Genomic DNA, 22,259 nt, shown 5'->3' on the forward strand with positions numbered 1-22,259 from the left:
GGTGGGGAAGTTACAAAAACAAACCTCCTAGAACAGATGTTAGATCATTAAGCAAAACATCACTTACGAAACACTAATCACAAAATATACAGTCTGAAACCGTGCAAAGATTGCTCTGCATTTCTGGGGAAATATATTCCAAGAACAGGGTTGTTAAAAAGCTAAAGGATCTCGTGCATGCTCATCTTGCACAGACTGGCAGAGAGGAAAACGACATGGCAGGTGCATCAGAGCTTTTTGATGCATAGCTGGTACCTGCACTTGTTTTCAATTAATTTGCATGAGATTGGGACTTTAGGAAGAAGGTTGAACAGGAGGGATGTGTATGTCAGAGAGAGGAGGCACACAGCAGAACACGTGGGCCCTGTCCTATTTCTGCTCCAGGTGTGGGGAAAGGGAGGTAAAGGAGAGGAAATACTTACATTTTACAGAAATACAGTATATTTCAACACTACATTCTAGTAACACTGCATGCACTGATCAGCTTGTGTGGTTGAGAGACATAATTCTTACCAATACTGTACATCTGATACAACAAGGGAATTAAAATACGAGCACAATAAGGTTTAAAGGAATTGTGGTTTAACCTCACTAACTGAGGTTTAAGCCTTTATAAACTTACTAAGTGCCATGGTTGGGCCTACACACATTAGCATATACAAGGTATTTTTGATTCTTTGTGTAGTCCTGCCTTTCACATCACAAAGTAGCTCCTAAATTTACTCCTTCAGTGAGTCACTCTTTAATGACTTAGTTCTATGTCAGAGAAAGAGAACCTACTCCAAGTTAAAAAGTACCTACATTGCATGGTGTGACCTATACCATAGCTCAGGGGAAAAGACATTGGTCAAAATGTGTTTTTGCAGGTGAGAGGCTTTGCTGTTTGACAGGAGGATCCATATATCAGGAGATAAATGCACGCCACATCAGGTTCCCTGTGTTGTGGCAAGTTACCTCCAGGAGCCTGTACATCACACATCAGACACTGAGACAGCAAAAGGAAATATGGACAGACTTCTGAGCACCATAAACCCCCCTATGCTTTCAGCAGCAGTTCTGCCTCACACCACTGTGACTCATCCTATTTTCTACAAAAAACTCCAGGTTTGGGGGAAGCAAAGGAAATGGTTAAATATGTGCTGCTCACAAGCAAATCCCGCAAGCCCCTGACTTTTGAGCGAAGGCAGTGTTTGTAAAAGATGCTATCTTTGACCTTGGTGGAGTAAAACAAGCTCCCCTGAAAAGGCCTGGCAGGAAAAGATGCTGCCTCGACAGCCAGCGAATCCAAAGCACGCTGCCCCTCATTACCCTGCCAGCATGCCCATGGAATGAGCTCCAGGAAGCCAGGCTGGCAGAGGGGCACTCAGCCTCCACGCCTAATCAATCCTCTGCCTTTCTCCTGTGTGTGACAATTAGACAGCCAATTAGTGCCACTTAGGGACCAAGACCGTGTGTGAATGAAACTCCCAACTCATTCCACGTCCGACACAGGGCTGCTGGTACTGCCAATAATTTCTATGACAACTGACCTTATCTGGGTTTGAACTAGTGATCCAGAAGGAGAAAAAAATTCCTTTGAAAAGGAAAGTGGAGCAGAGTTATGCAGAGCTAAAATATCCCCTTGGGAAGCAGATTAACCAACCAGAGACTCACAGACTCATCCAGGTTGGAAGAGATCTTCAAGACCACCAAGTCCAACCATCAATAACCCCTAAACCGTGTCCCCAAGTGCCACATCCAGCTGCCTCTAAAACACCACCTGGGCCAGGGGTGGAGGCAGCAGGTGGATTTCCATTCTTCAGCTGATGTTCTGTGACTGCAGAGCAGCTCCTGTTGGGGGTCAGTTCTTCCTGGCTGAGGGCCCAACTGGGGTGGATTCTGTGGTTTTCCGTAGTCAAACACACTTCGGGCATCCCAAAGCAAAGGGATGTAACTCCCTGAAAGGAGGTTGTAGTGAGGTGAGTGACAGGACAATAAGGTGAGGAAGTGGCCTCAAAGTGCACCAGGGGAGGTTTAGATTAGATGTTAGGAACACTTTCTTCACAGAAAGGGGTGGAACAGGCTGCCCAGGGCAGTGATGGAGTCACCATCCCTGGAAGTCTTCAAAAAACATGTGGATGTAGCACTTGAGGACATGGTTTAGTGGTAAACACAGTGGTAGTGCTGGGCTGACAGTTGGATTTGGTGGCTTTAGAGGTCTTTTCCAACTTTAAAGATGATTCTGTGATTCTTACAAGCTGAACATCAGGCTCTTCCATCTTTATTCACCACGGCTCTGAGTTCTGGCATTTACTTTAATGTGTTTTATTTTATGGACTAACAGAGGCTGGGCATTCTGGCTGCCCACCACCTACACACTTACTTTGCAAACAAACCTAAACTGAAAAAAAAAATACCTGGCTTAATGAGATTTCTATCCCCAGGTTTGACAAGCGAGACCTTCAGAGCTCTCTGAGTGACAACTGCCAAATACACTTAACTTCTTAATTACATAAGAGGAAAATGCACTTGAACTATAGCACTGGCTCTAAGATTTTATTAATTATAAATGCACACCCTGTTATTAACATTTTGAACTTGATTTGGGAGAATGACCTCGGAAATTAAATGCATTCAGGTACTGTTAAAGATATGTAAATTCTCCCTCCCTCTCACCACCTGCCCAAGTGGATAATGCTGCAGTACAAGTCTATCCAGCTGTTAATGAGTTACATATTCTAATAAACTGATTTCAAATGTGCTGTATTGAATCTTCACTCTTGCAATATGGCACTTCATATTTCTATCCTATTTAGTAAAATTAATCAACAGCTGTGCTCCTTATGTTGATTATTCTCTTTTTTTTCTATTAAGATCGGGAGGTTAATGAGGACAGTGAATGCCTGGATGTGGTATCCCTGCTAGGAAGGAGTAGCTAATTCAATCAAACATATACCCCCAAAAATGTTAAAGTTGTATTAAGAAACTGAGCTATAAATAACATATATTTTACATCTCTATTATCCAACTCAGAATGACCCATATGGACATCACAAACTTTCCAAAGCACTTCATTTTCTTCATCGTTTTCACTTAGAAGGCCCAGTCTATCAAAACCTACCCCTGACATATATCCAATGTATTATTTCTAGTTTTAGGGGTCAAATCTAACATAAATGATGGAAAACAATGGGATGTGGGGTCAGGGCCAGCTCTGGGAAATGCCCTGCTGGGTGTGGAGCAGCTCATTCCTGCCCCCTGCTCTGCATCACACACCTTCCAGCATGGCAGGGGCCACCAAGGATGGGGTGTCCCACAAATCCACTGCTGCTCAGGGAGCCTCTTTCTGTTTGAAATCCAGACCTGATGGGAGCACCTCAATCCTGTGACCCTAAAGGTGACTAAAAAGTCCCCTTTAAATCAGAATGAATGTTGACAGGGATGTAAGCAGCCCCACCTATGACATTCCATGCCTGTAAGTACTTCAGAAACACTCCTTGTTGCTGTTACTCACAGCCCTTCCCAGCACCCCGAGAGGTTTGGGCATCCAGTCCTTGTGTTATGGTTAATTCTCCCCTATGGATTGAGGGTGAGGTCCAAGGAACCAAACCCTATTAATAACTCAGCTGCCAGCTCACATCCATCAGCATCAAATATTAATAGACTCTGAGGGCCAGCACATTCATCTTTCCCAATGGCAGTCAATAATATGTCTTGTTTCTGTTCAGGGAGAGAGGGGAAGATTTTCTTCCACCAAAATTATTATTGTTCAATATTAGCAGAGCTTAAAGACACAGTGCTGCCTTAGGTGTTTGCTGTGTTAACAAGCTCTGGCCGTTTCAGAAAGTGTTTTCCCTGGATTAATGTTGCCCTAACAGATTACATTTCTTGTTTCTGTTTAAAGTACATTCCTGCTGTAAACAACGACCAACTCCCTTTAAAATCTTTTTCTGGTGATCAATACACAGACTTGTATTTATTCCTGTACATTTTGGATCAGGCCTTTCAATCTCTGAAATGCATTTTCAAAGGAGGAAAAAAAAAGCACTGCAGACCAATAGGGGAGTTAATAACCCAGCAATGGTCAACAACACCCAGCAAAGTCTGCACCCATACCTGGTCTATCTATCTCAAAGTCTGACTATTTAAGGATGTGAAATTAAGGATTTCAGAAGCAGCTACAATCTACAGGAATACAATTCCCTTGGAGGGCTAAAGCCTGGTTCCACTGAACTCAGTGGCAAAACAGAAAATCAATTTTTCAAGGCTTCCGCAATGCAGAAGAGTAACAGGATGTTATTGAACTTGGCCTCAAGTTTGCATGACAAAGACCTGTGTGACAGGTTTGCTCTTGAGGTTTAATCTGTCAAGGTGCTGAAAATCCTCCACTCCTGCAGATTACTGGGGAGGGGACTGACAGCACTGGAAGACAAAATACTGGAACCTTTGGTAACCTGAAGTGGGACTCCAGCTAATGGGAGATTTTTAGCAGTGTGTGATTCCCTCCCTGCCCCTCCCTGTATGTCTGTGCAGGTGAATCAGAGGTGCAGCCCCTGGCACAGCCACGCTCGGTGCTCGGCGCTGGAGGGGAAGAAGGGCACGGTGCAGTGCCTTCTGTGTGCAACAATACACAGAGTAGAGACACCAAAGGCTGGGGCTGTTTGTACCTGATGCCTGTGAGCCCAGATAAGCTGCTCAGTATGGATTTAGCACCTGAGAGCATCTATTCCTATGTACACACGTTCCGTGGGACGCCGGCGTGCCGGGACACAGTGCCTGTGCACCGATGCAGATCACAGACACCCCTCTGTATATTTACTGATGTAATTGTGACATTTACAATTAACCCAGAGTGGTTCTCCACAAACATTCCCTCAAGGTAAACATATGGTATCCGGCAACACAAACTGTCAGAACAAACTAATTTCCTTAATGGTGTTCAGTGGAAATGACTCTGCTCTTCAGCAGCTTCAGCAGCAGCGGGAAAACTCTGTACGTGCACCGCGCTTGTCCTCCACCCTGGACTCAAACCATTTATTCATGACCTTACTACACAGCATCTTTAGTTCCCCAGACATAATGATGTCCTCTGGCAGAATTCCTTTCCCCTCTGGGTGTTACTAATTACTCCCTGCAGAGGTTATTATTGGTGCTAATGATAAAATGCAGTAAAAGGTTGGAGAAGGTTCCCGTGGCTGTTCCGTGGGCAGGTGATCACTGTTACTGAGCACTGACTAATGCTCCTTTACATGTAACATGATGTGATGGAGCTGTGCTGGAATTTGATATACATCTAAAATTACCTTATGCAGACTCCTTTTCCCTTTGGCCTTTTCATGGGAAAGATGGGGTAAGGTGGAAGGGTCGGGAAAGAGTTTTCTTATACTTCAAAAGTGACTTTACAGCTCATGACTCAGCCAAAGACACAACCACTGGTAGCCTGAATGCCAAAGTCTTTCATGAAATCATAAACCCCTCCAAGAGCCATCTGCAAAGCTGCACCTCATGCTCTGGGCACACTGAAAAACATGGACATGCCCTAGGGACCAAGCACAGATACCTTTGGGAATGAGCAGAACTTCTCTCTTTGCTTCCCATAACTTTACAAGGATTTACAAGCCTTTAAAAATGGATGTCAGCATCTTATTTCACCTCTGAATTTGTGCTAATATGCTAATTCATATAGTACATTTCATGGTAAGTGCCAAGTTTCAAAAAATTAGTACAAGTACTAATCCTTAAATTCAGTGTTTGATCAAAAATATTCAGCAAAACACACACAAACAAAATGGAAACTTCATTTGTTATAAAGAAAGTAGTAAGTAAAAATGTTATAAATAATGTCAATTTTAAGCACTTACATTATTAAATACGATTTGATTTAATTTTAATGGCTTAAGTTTTTGTTTTGGAAAGCAAAGCTGGGAGCAACGGCTGTGAGAGGAGTAAAAGTCACCACAAAGTAACTGTGGTTTGTTATTTCCCAAATTGTCTGTACAAAATCTGGTTGAACTTTGTGGGTTCCTATTTTATGAACCCAAATATATTTTCTGTGGCCTGTTACAGGCTGTTACTGGTGTAACACATATTACTCCTTCAGTAAGGCCACAGAAGAACCAGGACCAGGTTCTCCCACTGGGAATCCACTGGGAATTCACCCTCTGAAGCGGAGGGTGCACAGAATCTCACCCCTCTCCTGCCCTCCAGCATCTGAACTCCAACATGCTCCATAAAGCCAAAAGGAATAGTGCTCTGGCACAATAAAACTGATGAATAAAGGCTGCAAATTTAAGCTTTGGGAGGTCTTTTTTCCCTTCCATGAAATCAAGTGAAAACAAACACAAATAAAACCTTCATTAAAAAAATTGGATTTTGCATACTAAAAGTCAGCAAACCTGAGCTGGATTTCTCTGAGCACCATAATCCCCCTCACCACCAGGGAACAGTTTTCTAGTTTGCACTAAAAATATGCCCAATACCAGTCAGTTATCTGCAATTAAAACAATCCATTCCTACCGTTCAAGTCACCTAAATATGGGCATTAAAAGAAAGAAAGAGAATTCAATAAAGAAAGCAGGCAAGAGATCTCACCCTCCCTCTTGCTTCCTGTAAATCAGTGCAGGACTCTTGCTGGCAAAAACATCTAGAACTGACTTTACAGCACTTGAATATCTGCCTGGTTTAGTATTTAGGCTTAACTGCAGAGCCCTTTAGTGTCAGCAAGGCAATGAATACAGCATCATATAATTAAATGTATTCAGAAGGAAAGTAGTGTGGAGAGCAAAAGAGATGATCATCAACCTCTGAACGAGATTTTTTTTTATACAGTCAGCACTTTTCACCTAATAGAATACCAGAAAACACATTTATCCAGGAGGAACCTCTCCAAAAATAGGGGATTGGATTTAGACTGGGTAAAACAGGCAGATTATCAGGGCAGGTCAATCATCTCTGTACCAGGGGGATTACTAATGTCCAGTATGGGGCCAGCTGCATAACCAAGTCCTGCCTAGTTAAAGCAATTTAAACCTGGAATAGGGCCACTGCAGATTTATACAGATGGGGCAGGGAACAAACCCTCAGAATATTTTAAACTTAACCCTGGGAAAGCTGTAAAGACTCAAACATCTGTGGGGCCCACTGCTGTCACTACAGTCAACTTTGATCAGCTGCTTTTCTAAAATTCTCCAAAACCCGTGGCCAGATCACAATTAAATGTCCCAAAAAGTCAAACAGCTGAGGCACCATGTGCATTATTTCAAGTCAGTGGGAAGTATTTATATCCCTGAGAAGGATATCCCTGGTACATGAGCTCTTCATGACGCACCTGAACAAGCAACTTGTGCCCCAGGTCGGGGACAGAAGCTGGCTAAGCACAGCAAAATAATGAACCACAGCACTTGAATGCTAGTGGCAAAGATAAAAAAAAAAAAAGCTGTTTTCTTCTGCTTTTTTAAATGGAGTCATCTGAATTGGGGTTACCACTGTGGCAAAGGAAAGATTTTAACACAGTGTGCAGTTCCATCATTTCCTTTCCCGGATTTGGGCAGCACAGATCAGTGGCTAAGGGCAGCCTGAGCCATTTGGAAACACAGGGTAGCACTTCAGGGTCCTTCAGACCATTGTGGGAACTGTGACAATTCTGCCCCAGCTATCTTATGGAAGCACCTTTGACTGGAAATGAGAGATGGTTTCTGCTCTGTCCACACAGCCTGAGTGGTACAGTCCCAGATCCACCTTGTAGAACACCTGTAGCCTCCTGACTCTTTTGCAATAATAAATGTGGGCTCTGGCTGTCAAGTCTGAACAGTTCTGCAAAAAAGGACAGTAGCTAAAACAGGAAATAAAAGGTATCATTTATTCCTTCGGCCTCTATGACGTCCTCTGGCAAGAAGATCCACAGTTTAATTATAAATACAAAGGAGAAAAAACCATCTTTATCTACTTGCTTCAAACCCACTGCCTGATTTTTAATTGGGAAACTTCCTACACTGTGATAACTAGCAGGCAAACCTTCCTTCTTCCTCTTCCCCTGTGGAGTGAGAGACCTCTCACATACCTACCCTTGGTGACCCCTTTTCTAAGCAAAACCATCCCACTCTCTTATTCTCATTTTATGGGGCCATTTCACAATTTAATTACGCATTCCGTGAAAAGCACTCTCTTTGTCTTCAAACCTGCTGTGCAATCATTTAATTGGCTGCCCCCTGTTCCTGTGTTATTAGAAATAGTAAATAACCATTCCTTGTCCATGTTCTCTGCACCATCCCCACTTCCCCAGATCTCTATCGGATCCTCCTCTGCCATCTGCTTTCGGAGCCGAGTTCTACCTTATCAAGTGACTCTCTATAGAAGCCATTCCATATAAAAGATGATCCTTGTCACTCCTTCCATTCTCTCCTTTGTAAGCAGGAATCAGGCAAGCTGTGTGCAATAATTTGAGATTTGGATATACTATGGATTTACACAATACCACAAAAATGGGTTTTCCATCCTGTTTTATTCTCTCCCTGATCGTTGTAACTATTCTGTCAGGCACTCCAGGTTCATTTGGGTTTTTCAGACTCATTGACGGTTTGAGTCTTTCAGAAAACTCCACACAGTGATTGCCTGATCTCCTTCCCTGAATGGCAGGAATTAAATTAGAACTCACCTTTTGTGTATTCACCTACCACTATTTTCCCATAGTTTATTACTCTTCATTTTTAAACACTGAATTACAACACACCCATTCATTCAGCAACAGGAACCTTTCCCCAGATTTGCTATTCTGACAATCCCAATAGTTTTGCATTATTTGCAATCTTTCTGTTAGAATTCTCCCACAGCTGTGCTGTACAATTGAGGAGAATGTCCAAGCACAGTCTCAAATCAGTCCAGCAGAGCACACTTTGACTCGTGCTCCCACAGACCATGGACTGAGTCCAGGAGAAGCTACGTGTGCTGGACACAGCAGGAATCAATGATCAAAGTAAAAAAAAAGTATCTAAAGAAGAAAACACATCAACTTTATCAACTTTAAGCTAATGGGCTTTGCAATGTACCCTTTGAAAAGCTGGTAAATAACCTGGCAGGCACACCCAGGCAGACAAGAGATATCCCCTTCAAGCTCTCTCAGATGTTCCTAAATCCAAAACTCCAATGGCCAAGACGTTCAAGATCTGGTAAAATTTCAGCTGCTCTTTGGCCTAAGGAAACAAAAGCAGGATTTTCCATTTCCACGTGTCTGATTGTAAAGGATAAAGTATTTTCCACTGACAGTATAGTTGCACAAGAACTAAAATGCAAAACTAACCTGTGACTTCATCCTATCCTTAGGTGGTTTTAATGAAGTCAGTTTGCAGTTTGAACTACCAGGAGAGCCAGCTACCAACACTTTAATGCATGGACCCACAGATAGTGTGGATAAAGATATACACATTTTGAAGCCTAATAGATGAAAGGAGACACTGCTATTGGCAAGCAGTTTATTCCTCTGCAAAATTCAGATCAAATAACTCAGTCTGAACAGAATATTGAGCTCCACTGGTTCTGAATGAGGCTCCAGGAACGGAAATGCAATTTGACACAGCCACATTGCCAATTAAGGATAAAACACATGAAATATGTCAACCAGCAACAAAGGCAGAGGCTTTCAGGCTTTCTGTACCAAGTTGGTTCCTTTGGACCCACTTACGAAAACTTTGGAGCTCCTCGGGTAAATAAAACTGCAGCAGAGCCCAGGAAAAGTAAATATGAGAAGAAAGAGAAGACCTGGGACTTGCTCAGAGTTCTTATCAAATTATAAACTCTGTGTGTGACTGAATAAGTTCTCATTAGTAGAGGCAGACACTGAGGCAAACTCCCCCCTTGTGTATCTGGGAGGATCCCACCGAAGGCAGCAGCTGTGCTCAGGTAAACTTGGGCTGACAAAGTAGAATTTGAGCTGTCACAGACAATTTCTGGAGCTTGTGCATTGACAAGAGAGTGAGCAAAGAAAATGAAATGGAATAGCTCATAAAAGGCTCTGAAAAGTTCCATTGAATTCAAAGACAGGGATGCGGTTTCCACAACTGAGGGAGAACCACTGTGCCCTTGCATCCCATGACCTTGTTAAATACTCTGGTACAATAGTTCACCTGCTCAAAAGCATCCAACAAATGCCCTGAGGTGGGAGCAGAGCCTTTGTTATGCTCCTGCAGCCAGGTGTGACAGGAGCACTGCCAGGGTTTGGGAAAACACAGGCTCCCAAAGGCTGTGGCTGCCGGTGCTCCCGCGGAAACGACTAATTGGTCAAGAGAAGCCCTGGGGGAGAACAGCACCAAGCCCAACAGACAGCACTGACACAAAAACCCCATAAAAAATTGATATAAAACACTGATTTCAAAATCAATAGGGGAGCAGCTTGTTCTGAAAGCCTGGGAATACACAGGTGGCCTCCCCATAATGATCTTCCCTGTTGGGATCGGAATGGGGGATATTTTCTCCTGTAATTCAGCAGAGCCAGAAGAATCCATTTGTGAGCTGCTATTGAAATCCTGGGTTTAGCCCACATCCAGCTCCCTGGCACTGAGGTGATGCCCATTGTTTCTTAGATGACATGTGGCAGGGCCACCTCAAGGTTGGACTGACTTTTCCCACTTCACCTGCCACGTGGGAAAGGAGCAGGACAATCTGGGGGGCTCGTAATGCCCATGAAGGGCTGCTCCAAAAGCTCTCAGTACCTCTGCCCTTTGTCCTCAGAAAAAGTCCTACAGGGACCTCAAAATGGATCACACAGCCAGGCCTCCAAGCTTGACCAAAGGCAATGGTTTATGAAGGGAAAATGGTAAAAAGGCTCCTCTGTGTGCCAGGAAATTTGCTGGTCGCTGCTGACGGAAATGGGGTTTGTGATGGACACACTGATCCACAGGGAGCTGGACTGAGACCAAGTCATTCCATGCAGCCACTGCACAGCCCAGGAAGATCATTCTCAGTCTGTACTGACCTGGCCTGGATCAGATGGAGTAGCTTTGGGATGCAAAAATTTATAGGTTGTTATTAGTCCCAAGGGTCCACAGAAAATAAAAGTACAGCCATTGCATACACATAAATATGGGGTTTTGTATGCATAGACAAGTGGGTAAGAAAATTCAGAGGTCATCAATGAGAAACGATATTATGAGGTAGTTTTTATGTGGTCTGTGAATATGCAAAAATTTTGATAGGTATAAAAGATCCCTGACCAGCTCCATTTATGTGAGAAATGCACCAAAACACTGGGTATGAGATGTTTTGATTTCTCTTAATAAACTCAGGCCTTTCAACTTCCTGCCCAGCTGAGAGAAAAACTTCTCTCCAATGAGAAAGTGGCAGTTCCTTCATTTCGAGAACATTTTCCCAGATCACTCTCAGGCTGTATGGAACAGAGAGGGTTTTCCTGCCTGCTTGAGATCCACTTCTTGTTCCACATCCCCTTGTGAAGTAATTTGTAAGCTTAAAAAATTATCAGATGAGCTTTCAGACTTATCTCTACCTAGAAGACACAAGAAAATGCAAGGTGCATTCCTCAGAGACCAAAACCAGGAAAGAGGTACCTGGGATGCAGCCACAGTTAGTGCAGAGGACCTGGTTGTGCTGCTGTGACTGACTGTCTCCCAATTATTAGGATTTTTATCTTTGTCCACTTTTCAAATACTACATAGATACGATTTTAACTTCTCCCATCACAGTTTCCCAGGGCACAGCAACAGCTTCCATTTCTTTACACTTATTTTAGTTGAATTTCCCATATCCCTGTATTTCACATCACCCTCAGCCCTCAAACTGACACTGATACCTGTTATCAAAGAGGCTGCATTTCCCTCTCGTTGCCTTTGACAAAATGAACCTCTCAGATCTGTTCAGAACACTTTGAATCTGCCAGGTCTTTTTGCTTTTTCTTCTGCTGCATCTCACTATTCCCTGTATCCAAGCAGGGACTTTCCCTCTTGTGCTGCTTCTTGGATCACCAGGGACAGTCCTCCTGGGCTGGCTCTGCCTTTCCCTTGTCCATGTTTCTTGACTTCAAGGGTAGCTGAGGAATTAAGTCAGGGCTACAGCAGGATATTCCCAACCTTCTTAAAATTAACTCTACTTAAAACTTCTGGATGACTGGGGGAAACAAAGGGAAAACCAACAAACAGGAAAGAGTTCAAAGGCCGGGAGCATGGGAATCAATTCCACATCTTGGCTTAATATTCAGTGTTTGTTGAGGCAAAATCCTTTTCCTTTTAGGGAATGTGATCCATGGTTCTTTTAATCTGGTTATGCAGGGAGGGAATCATGTGGGTTTGAGGTCCACGAGCCCACCTGAGCATCCTTTGCCAGGTAAAGTGTCACAGGAGACCTGTCAGTGTTCCTGCGGTGGGGTAGGAGAGACCAGGGGACTAAGGACAGAAATGTGTGGCAAACAAGGCTCTTGTAGCTCCACAACTTGTTTTACTTTCATTACTAATTAATAATTCATTCTCTGCCAGCTGCAGCCCACTCTCAGACCCACCTGGGTGCCCTTCCTTGTGCTCTCTCCCCCTGCTCCTCACCCTTCACCAGGGGCTGGAGATGTTGGGTCATGAACACAAATGGGAAACCAGGGAGAAGAAAATGCATCTTCCTCGTGCACTTGGGTAATTCATGAAACCAGGCTGGGCAAACCATTCCTGCTGCCTGTAATACTCCAGTTAATTGGACAACTGCTGTGCCAGAAAACCTCTTCCCCCACCTACAGCAAGTAAAATTTATACTGGTGGCTGGTAACAAGAACATCTTGATAAAATGGTTGAATTTATTTTATACCTAGAAATGAAAAGAGCTCTTAACAAAGGGGGGTAACTGATATGCTCGGTAAATCAAGGATAAAAGGACACAGGCTCTATTGAAGATTTTTTCCCCTCGTCTTTTCTTTTTAAACCTTTTGATGAGGTGCCCTGTTGCTCTGAGATGAGCTTCCACTGAAGTACTTTTGGAATTATCTCAAAGAGAAACGGATCATTTAAATGAGTTAAAGCCCCCAAACCAGATCTGCTATCTCCAACCTGAGGTTCATTTTTTATGTTGAGAATTTTGTGAAATTTATAAAATAATTCTACTACTGAACCAGGGGCTTATAAGACAAAGAAGTCTCATTCACTTTTTTCCCTGCTTCCTTCTGAAGTGGTGAAGAATGATACATTTAGAATAATCATGAAAGTAAATATGTAGAAGAGAGGGAATATTCTGATAAATTTGTACCTTGTGTGTTTAGAAAACATCTACAGGCAACGATTCTTCAAATTCCTCCAGACCTACCTGGGACTTTGGTCCTTCAGGGAAAATTCAATTGAAGATAAGGTGCTCCTTTCTATTTACTTTTTTTCTCTTTTAGACAACAGAGAGAATTTTAAAGGTATAAGACAGGAGAATGGGCTTCCATTTTTCTTAACAGAGAGGGAAAGATTGTTTTTTCTCTCCTGTATGTTTTCTTCAGGGAACAAGAGATATGATACATGCCAGAAGGAAGCCAGTTATGGGTGGAATACTCAACAGACTGGACCTGTAAGTCCTTCTGAACTCTACAGATAACACATAAATCATGGTCCTCCTCATTTCTCTGGAAGAGTAAACTGGTCATTTTACTCACTGAGGAGGAACAGAGCAGACCAAGACTGGCCTGTGTGTGGCTCTTTGTAGTGACTGAGAGATTATCCCATGCAAAGTTTGTTATACACTTGCTGTGCATTTGAATGGCTTTATAGCACTATAATATATACTTATTTTTACTAAGTGCTCCAGCTATGGTTAATTGTGTGTTCCAGGGGCTGACTTTAACTCCAGCGTGCAGGCAGGCTGTAAACTTTTACTCTGATGTAAACCTTGGCAGCAATTTCTGCCCCTGTGGTAGAGAAAACATTATGTTGAGAAATTCTGGCATGCCAGACAAAATTATGGACTTACACACCCAGATTAAGCCTGTGTTTCAGTTCTTAAGTGCCCAGATTCCCACTGAGCTCAGCCAGAGAGCCAAACCCACAAGCACTTCTACAAGGACATATATTTGAAAGGCATTAATTATGTTTTCAAAAGGCAATTCTGATGCAGCGCCAACAGAAGACACGAGTGGCTGTGGATGCACAGCACTGGGATAAATCCTGGAAGGTCTTAGGGAATCCAAGTAACATTCCAAAAGCTGAAAAAATCTTCTAGTTAGAGGTCAGCACTGCTCCAGTTTCCATATTCTGCTGTATGTGATTGGCCTGTGTGGGATCTACCAATATAGTCAAGGGATAGAGAAATGTCAGAACGGATTCTTTCATTTGGGTGATGAAGTGCCCACTCTGCCTGCCAGCATGCAGGGCTCAATAAAAGCAGACAGGTCTTCAAAAAATAGCAGCATAAATAGATGAACTCTTTAAAGTAATACAAGTTCTGTCATCTGGAGGTGAAATATAGACCTAAGTGCCCGCTGAAGTAAAGGCTGACCGCACGTTCCACAGAGAAGTGCTCAAAGTTTTCTCAGAGCGTCTCGGGCTGAGCAATGTTTTAACTACATCTCTCCTTGCCACAACAGACAGAATGAAAGCATTTGAAGTTAAATCCATTTTTCAAAAGAAGAAAACAAAGCATCCATAAAGAAACAAAGGCATATCACGGGATGAGGTCTCTAGATAGCCACTGTTTTCAGGGAAGTTGCAATTAGCTGTGCAATGGAGAAGGTGAATTTGGTTGTATTTCAACAGCATTTATAATGACTTCAGCAGCTAAAATGCTGATAGGTACGTGCAGGGGGTTGGATTCGAGATTTCCTTGTGAGACACAAGGTCAGGATTCCTGTGGTCTCCTGTCATATTTAATTCATATCCTCTGGCCTTCTTCACCACATTTATTGAATTACAGGAATAAAATTCAACGAACCAAAAACAAAAGAAGAGAGGACAAGGCACATCGTGATTTCTTTTATGTCCCTCCCGCACAACTGAGTTCAGTGGGCTTGCAGAAGAGTATCTTGGAGCAGAATTTGGAAGGAGGGGGAGGTACAAGTCAGTAAAACCCCTCTCACCATCCCTCTAACTGCATCCAAGTAATTTATTGCAAGGAGCAACCATTTGCATGTGGGAGTGAGGATCCAATTTCCACCAGTAAAGACTCTCCCTGTGTACTTTTTAAGACTAATCTGTGCACTCCCTGTGTGTGTTTACCAGGCTCCTTCTTGCCACAAATGAGATGGCAGTAAATGGCTTTGCAAAACCACCCAGAAGAGCATCACTGGCAATTCATCACATCAGTGGTGAGAGGCAACACTTAAATATGGTAAAATACCAGCTCCAGGGAAGTGCTCTACTGGTGTGCTTGTAATGGTGATTCCCTGCAGTCATCTCAGTTAAACTGGTCCAGCCTTTCTCCTCCCTTCACAATAAGCACAGTGTTCCCAACAGGCCTGTGGTGTGGACTCTTCTGCTGGAGCAATGGGGAGCAGCTCTGTGATTGGGGAGAAGATGATTTTCTTGTGTCTCCTCTACTCCTATTATCCTATTTGCATTGCCCTGAATGCTGCCTCCAAGAACTGGCTGGTTTGGGTATAACTGTGGATCACTCAGATCTCTCAGCTACTTCTTCAGTCAAACCTACACCCGGTTCTGCTCTGTGGTTCAGACACCCCCAGAGTTAAAACAGACCATCCCCTGGTGTGAGCACAGTCACATCAGAGCCTCACACAAACACCTTGTACCAATACCCAACAACAGCTTCACAACAGTGTCATTTGGTTTTAGAGCCAGAAATGTGCAAATCTGGTTGTTGAGTCTGACCCAAAATAATCATCGAAAAAAAAGAGAGAAAATGTTTTGAAATTCTATCCAAAACTGCAAGCTCACCACTATGTAGCTTTGGCATTTGAATTTTTGGAAATGTCACAGCTAATAAATAATGCATTTTTTTTTCTAAGCTACAAGGTACATTTTTATTTTACAACTTGAATCTGCTTAACTTCCAAAAATTTAAATGCTCTGCTCACATCCACGTCAACCTATGGGATGGCTGCCTTTCCACTTAATACATTTAATAAAGGTGACCAGATGCTTTGTGATTTTAATGGCTTGTTCTGCATCCCAACAAAATGTCCCTGTTTTGGCTGTGAGAGCAGATGATTCATCCTGAAACCCAGCCCAGCTGCCCTGACACAGGGCACAGATAAAAACACACCATCTGTGCCGGGGAGTGGGATGGAGGAGTGCTTTGTCAGGAAAACACTGTCCTTCCTTGGGCACTGTGTATTCCAGGCATCCAGTACTCCCAAAATCCTATGGGTCCAACCTCTCTGCCTTAGCAGTTCAATTTTGCAGTTATATCCCATCTCCCATCACATGGTCTTCCTTAGAAACCCCTCAGCCTGCTCTGCTCTGTAAGATCTGCAGATCAAACATGTCTGTAAAACGTAAGATGTTGCTCCTGGTTTTATTCTTTCCAATCGCACGGCAAAATTCCTGCCCGTGTGGCTGCATCAGCCAAGCCAGAAAAAGCAAGAGGGAGGGATTCATTTATGGCTCTTCTGAATAATGAGCTCTGCCCAGCTCTGCATTAGCACCACTCCACGGTGAGCTCTGCCAGGGGACACATCCTGCACCCAGGGGTCACTGTGCCACCGCTCCCAGACTTGCTGAATCCAAGGGCAAAATTCTACCCACAGGCAAAGCTCCTGCTGCCTCAGCAAGAGCCAGGCAGGAATATCTGAAGGGAAAGTCAGGCTTGGAGTGTGTCATTGAGAAAAGGTACTTCCAGCCTTTAAGGGTTCTGGCCCCACAGCATCTCCCACCTCCCCTGCAGGCAGCACCTTCTCCCTGCCCAGGAGCATTCCCGGTGGGATACTCTGGGGTGGGAAGCAAAGGCTCCTGTCCAGTTTTCTGTGCAGCCTGTGTTCTGCAGCATTTGAAAGAACCACTGCAGCTCAAGTCATCTGGCATGCATACGAATGACAAATATGCTTCAGAGGCAATAAATTAGCAATTTCAAGGCTTTACTTCCCCTCCTGGACTAATTGCCAGAGATTATAGTATATTATGTGAGAGCAATGATACTAATGCCTAAATATGCTTCAGTGATTATAGAGCTATCCTCAATAACCAAGCTGTTTAAATGTCAATGCAAGAAAGCTCTTTATTACGAGATTAAATATTGTTTTGAAGCAATGCAATAGGAACTTCCCAGGCTTCCTGCCTGCAAAAATGCTGCCTTGGGGCAATATATATTGGACAAGGTATGTTTTTTGAAAATGTGGGCAGTAAAGGGTCCCAAAATACTTTTGTGCTGCAAACTTGAACAGCATTCCTGATAAGAAGGAGGATCTTGGCATCTTTTATTTTGTATTTGCTACTAACATGCTGCCGCCTTCATCTTTCCTCCACTTGTCTATCACCACTGTACAGAGAAGATAAATCCTTGTTTTCTGTCAGTGTGAGTTGGGAATCAAACCTTAAAGACCTTTCCTTCTTTTTTTTTCCCACCTCTAAGTACTAGTATCTTGCACAGACACTTCTGAGTCCTGCCCCTCACACCTAAATAAATCTCTTTATACCTGGCATTGGGAGAACCCCTGGAAATCAGATGGAAGCTCCAACTTTCAGGTTCAGCTGCTGACATGAAGCAGAAAACAAAAGTGTCTTTAAGCCATGACTCCAACTGCACAGCTCTGGAGATGCCAGTTGGTGATCATAACCTCAGGTGTGGATTTAGAAGGAAAGAAGGCTAAAAAGGCTTTAACATCCCACTAATCTCATACAGGACCCACCCACTATGGATCTCGTCACACAGTTGTGCTGCCTGTCCCTTGATTTCTAATAAACTCGGTAATTATAATAATATAGAAAATGCATAGATAGGCCTGTGGGGACAGATCACGTAAAATTAAGGACACAGAAAGACAACTACTCATGAATTTTGGTGGAATTCTCTTTTCAAAGTAATTTTTTTCCTTTAGGAAACATTGTTTCTCAAACACAGCCTGTACTTCTCCTCCATGGTGTGCTCCTGAAGTGAAGAGGGGCTTCACATATGGATGACTAGGGAACTTATTAGAGAGGATTCCATTCTGCCCAGCTGTAGCAGGACTGGACACCTGGATCCACATCCTGATACTTTCTACTGCAACCTGGCAATCGTTAATTCTGAATTTTTGATGTTTCATCTTGGCTGGTTTCTTCAGCCATTTTATATCTCACCTCTAAAACGTAGTGCTTGTTTACCTCAGGGTGTCTGAAGCTCTTTCTGATGCTCAGGTAACAGACACCTGCCACACGGGCTCAGAAAAGACATAAATTGCTCTATTATTTGCAACACTTTAAAATATCTCCATCTATTAAAATCACACTGTGACTGACAAGGAACCTGCTGAAAGGCCAGGAGAATTCTTTCTCTGCTCTTCTAGGCAGACAATAATCTGACATCCTTTTTTGTTACGTCTTGACTTGGAATATAGGATGGGAAACCACATCTTTATTTTAGTGATACACTTACAGCAGTGGTGTTAAGTACACGACCAGAAGCAGTGAGATGACCCTGCTCAAAGGAGAATGATGTGGACTTATCACAGAACGGGGGACAAATATGCGCATTGGCCACTTCTGGGCAAATATCATTTGAAATCAGGTTAAAATCCTCTTTAACTGTGTGCAGAGAGTTATGACCCCCCCAGCATTCCCCTCTGCACTCACCATGTAGCCGGGGGCACAGGAGCAGGCCCCGGTGATGCTGTCACAGTCGGCCCCGTTGTGGCAGGGGCAGGGCAGGGCACAGCCCTCGCCGTACGACCCCGGGGGACACGTCTCGTTGCAGTAGAGCCCAGCCCAGCCAGCCTTGCAGCTGCACTCTCCAGACAGGGGGTGGCAGCTACAAAGAGACAGACAGACACCCGTGAGGTGTGGACAGGAGGGGAAAATACAGTCCAGCACATCTAAGAATAGGGCAAACCTAAAGCTGTTAAGGATGGTGAACATCAGCAGCCGTGTAATTCAGAAAGGGAACAGGGAACATGGTGCTGAATATCAGCCTGGCACAGCACCTCCAAACACCTGGGAGCTGCCACAGCACTGGTTATTTTACACCTTGGAGTTCATGCTCTTCCACTCTCAAATCAATGTGACTTGGATCACTGCCATCAACCATGCCATGATCAATCCATGGGCTGTAGGATATGTATGTGCTGGATTATCTGGCTGTAACACAGACACTAGGGATGTTCAGGGCTAGGAGAAACTCCCCTGGATGGAGGAATGCAATCAAGAGAGCTGTGAAGATAAACCTGAGTTCTGGGGCACAATACTCTATTCTGTTCTGAATACTCTATTCTATTCTGACTCCACCAGGGAGGTGGTGGAGTCACCACCATGCCTTGGAGGTGCCCAAAAAACACGTGGATGTGGCACCTGAGGACATGGTTTAGTGGTGAACATGGTGGTGGTGGTGAGTTGATGGTTGGATTTGATGATCTTAAAGGTCTTTTCCAACCTAAATGATCCTATTCCATTCCACCCCATTCCATCCCATTCCATTCCACTGTCACTTGTGTTTCAGGAGTGCCACCTCAGCAGAACTTTTCAGCAGGCACAGGTAGAAAGGAAAGTGCTTTGGAAGGGAAAAACCTCCTCAGAAGAGGAGTTTTGCAGGGAATATTCAATCATAGTGCCCAGAACTGATCACCACCTGAAGCCTTGGGATTTACTTGGGGCAGGAGCCAACAGGAGCCCTGGGACTGAACTGAGGACGAGCAGGGAAATGAGTCAAGTTCTTTATGCTGAATAATGAGCAACATTAATCCTCTGGCTTTCATTTCCATGCAGCCAATTCCACACCACGTGGAGAGAAAAGGAGAAAGGAGAATTGAGCCCAAAAGACCAGACAGTGTCTGGTCCTTCTGGATCTGTGGGTGGAAGAGTCACCCTTTGCTCCTCCCGCCATGAAACAGATTATCTTTATTCAGCATTTTTCCTTCTCCCAGGTTTCCTTAGGGCACTCCTTTCCCACAGCAGGAGAGCCAAGCTGAGGCTGTGGTACCATAATGGCTCTGCCCAGCCCTCAGTGAGGGAGATGAGAAATAATATTGCTACAAATCCCATTTTCTTTATCATTCTCAGAACCAGAAGGATGGACTTCTGCAAGGTGGCACCTCTCTACGGACCTGTCTCCTGGTTTTTTGCCTCACAGAAACGATTCATTTTCCTTTATAATTATTTATTGCCACAGTTTAAGATTGTAGACATGACCGAATGAGTTTCTTTACACCTATAAAATTAATATTGTATATGTTAATTTTCAAGGTAACCCCATAAAATGTAATTTCCAAGTATGTTTCAGGCAATTACTGGTAGGAGAGGTTAGTCATATACTGTTGTGACTAAGAAGGATCAAATTCTGTAAGTGTCACATGTTTCATCATAAATAGCGTTTTACTGACTAATTAAAACAATTAATCAGCTTAACAAACTACCATCCATGAAATTCTTCTGACAAAGCGGTCCCTGAAATTATGGTTGTTCACAAAGCACCTCTTAACATTCAGATGAAAATAATAAAAGCCCATTTTTTCCCCCTCTGCGTCCATTAATCATTACCTAATAGGAGCAGAAAGCTCAACATTAAAGGAGTGTTTTAAAGTGGATTTTGTGTTTCTCTATTTCCACTACTACTGCATGTATCATATGCTTCCATGAGAACTGCATCTGTTGGCTAAATTAAATCTTTCAAAGGTAATGTATGATCAGGGCAGCTGGAATCAGTCTATGACAATTCAATTGAAAATACTACACTGGGGAAGAGCTTTTACTCCAAGGTTGGCTCCTTCATCAACACAGACAGCTCTTTTGCATGGGATGCAAGCTCTGTACCCAGGACTAAAAATCCTCCTGACAGGTACTAAAATAAGAATCAAAAAGCAAACAGGCTTTGCAGAAGAATCTGCAGGAGATGGGGGGGTTTTGACTCCAAACCAAGGGCCAGCAGAAAACTGAGACCATATTCAGCCCCACTGAAGCCTTGTCCACTCTTTCATGGGACTGTGAGGCAGGAAAATCCCGTGCAGATGTCTGGGTCCCTCCATTCATACAATGTTCCCGTTGCAGCAAGGACAATTCTGTCCCCAGCCTGAGCAGATCAGGGTTTCGTTTCTCTCCTGAGTCAAAAGCACTTGTTTGGCAATTCAGGTGCCTGATGCAGCGTTAACTTGAGCAGGGCTGAGACTGAGATGCTTTTCCAAACTGCAGAGAGCAGCTGTTCCCTCCCCAGTCCTGCCAGGGAATCTTGGCCATGTAACTCACTCTTTCTGCTTCATCTTTCCCCTTTCTAAAGTGATGCCTTTCTTCCTCTGGAAACCCTTTTAAGATCTGCAGCTGATATCACTAAACAGTACTAAGTTTTTATATTAATTCTTTTTTTTTATCTGGGAAGTATAAACTATTCCAGCAATTAAAGTGAGTAGAGTTACATAGTAAATATATTGCAGCTCATGATGTACTGTAAGTCTGGATGTATGTCTGTGTTAGGCATGTTTCTCTTCTGCTGGCATTTTGTACAACTTCATTCTGGTCAAAATATGTACTCAGACACATAACATAGTTCAGAAATTCATCTATCATCCATCCAACCATCCGTGCATCCAGACTGCCCAGTGATCTAAATGCTATTTGGACTGAGGTTGGAAAGTTTGAGGCAGAATAAAGCTTGAATAAGAAATACAGCTAGTATAAATATTTGTAGAATTCCTCCCTTCCTGCTCTGAATGCACCTGTCAAGGCCAGGAGTCCCTGAGAATGGGAGGGTTCCAGAAGGATCCCAAAGGCAAACCCACGAACACCTGCCTTCCAACCCTTGCTGGGAGCAGGAAGGGAACCTTCCACACTCCCAGAACTTTGGCAGTGCTGTACAATAGCAGTTTGCATTGAATCTTAACAACTTGCATTTCTTCAAGTCTCCTGCAGCACAGAAAGGAACAGTGTAGAGAAAAGCCAGGGTGAACACAGGCAGCCAAGTGTTCCTGGGGCTCCAGGCCAAGCCGAGGTGGGAATGGAGCTGTCCACTGGCTGAGAAGGAAAGTGTTCCAGGGCTCCTCCTGCACTTTGGAAGCCTCTCTATGATCCCTTCTGAGCCACATTTACAGCAATAAAAGATTTATTTGTGAGAATTTTACTACTTAACTGAAAAACACAAAGGCATTTTTGACCTTTAAGTTTTTTAAGCATCTAATTTTGAGGAAATTGGAGGAAAGCAGGTAACTTTCTTAAGGCAAATTGGAAAAAGAAATGCTTTAGACAGCACAGTCTCTT

General features: G+C 43.5%; 1 protein-coding gene across 3 annotated transcripts in view; it reads right to left on the reverse strand.

The window, feature by feature from the left end:
• The window catches only part of MEGF11 (multiple EGF like domains 11), a 269,339-nt gene that overhangs the window by 56,230 nt on the left and 190,850 nt on the right, over window positions 1-22,259 (reverse strand). For all 3 annotated transcript variants that reach the window (XM_027688734.1, XM_027688733.1, XM_027688735.1), the window contains one exon: window positions 18,657-18,831. In XM_027688734.1, the coding sequence (XP_027544535.1) occupies window positions 18,657-18,831 (175 nt within the window). The remainder of the gene's footprint in view (window positions 1-18,656; window positions 18,832-22,259) is intronic.

The sequence above is a fragment of the Neopelma chrysocephalum genome, unplaced genomic scaffold, assembly GCF_003984885.1.
Source record: "Neopelma chrysocephalum unplaced genomic scaffold, ASM398488v2 Primary Assembly neopelma1_75, whole genome shotgun sequence".
In the NCBI taxonomy this organism is placed as follows: Eukaryota; Metazoa; Chordata; class Aves; order Passeriformes; family Pipridae; genus Neopelma; species Neopelma chrysocephalum.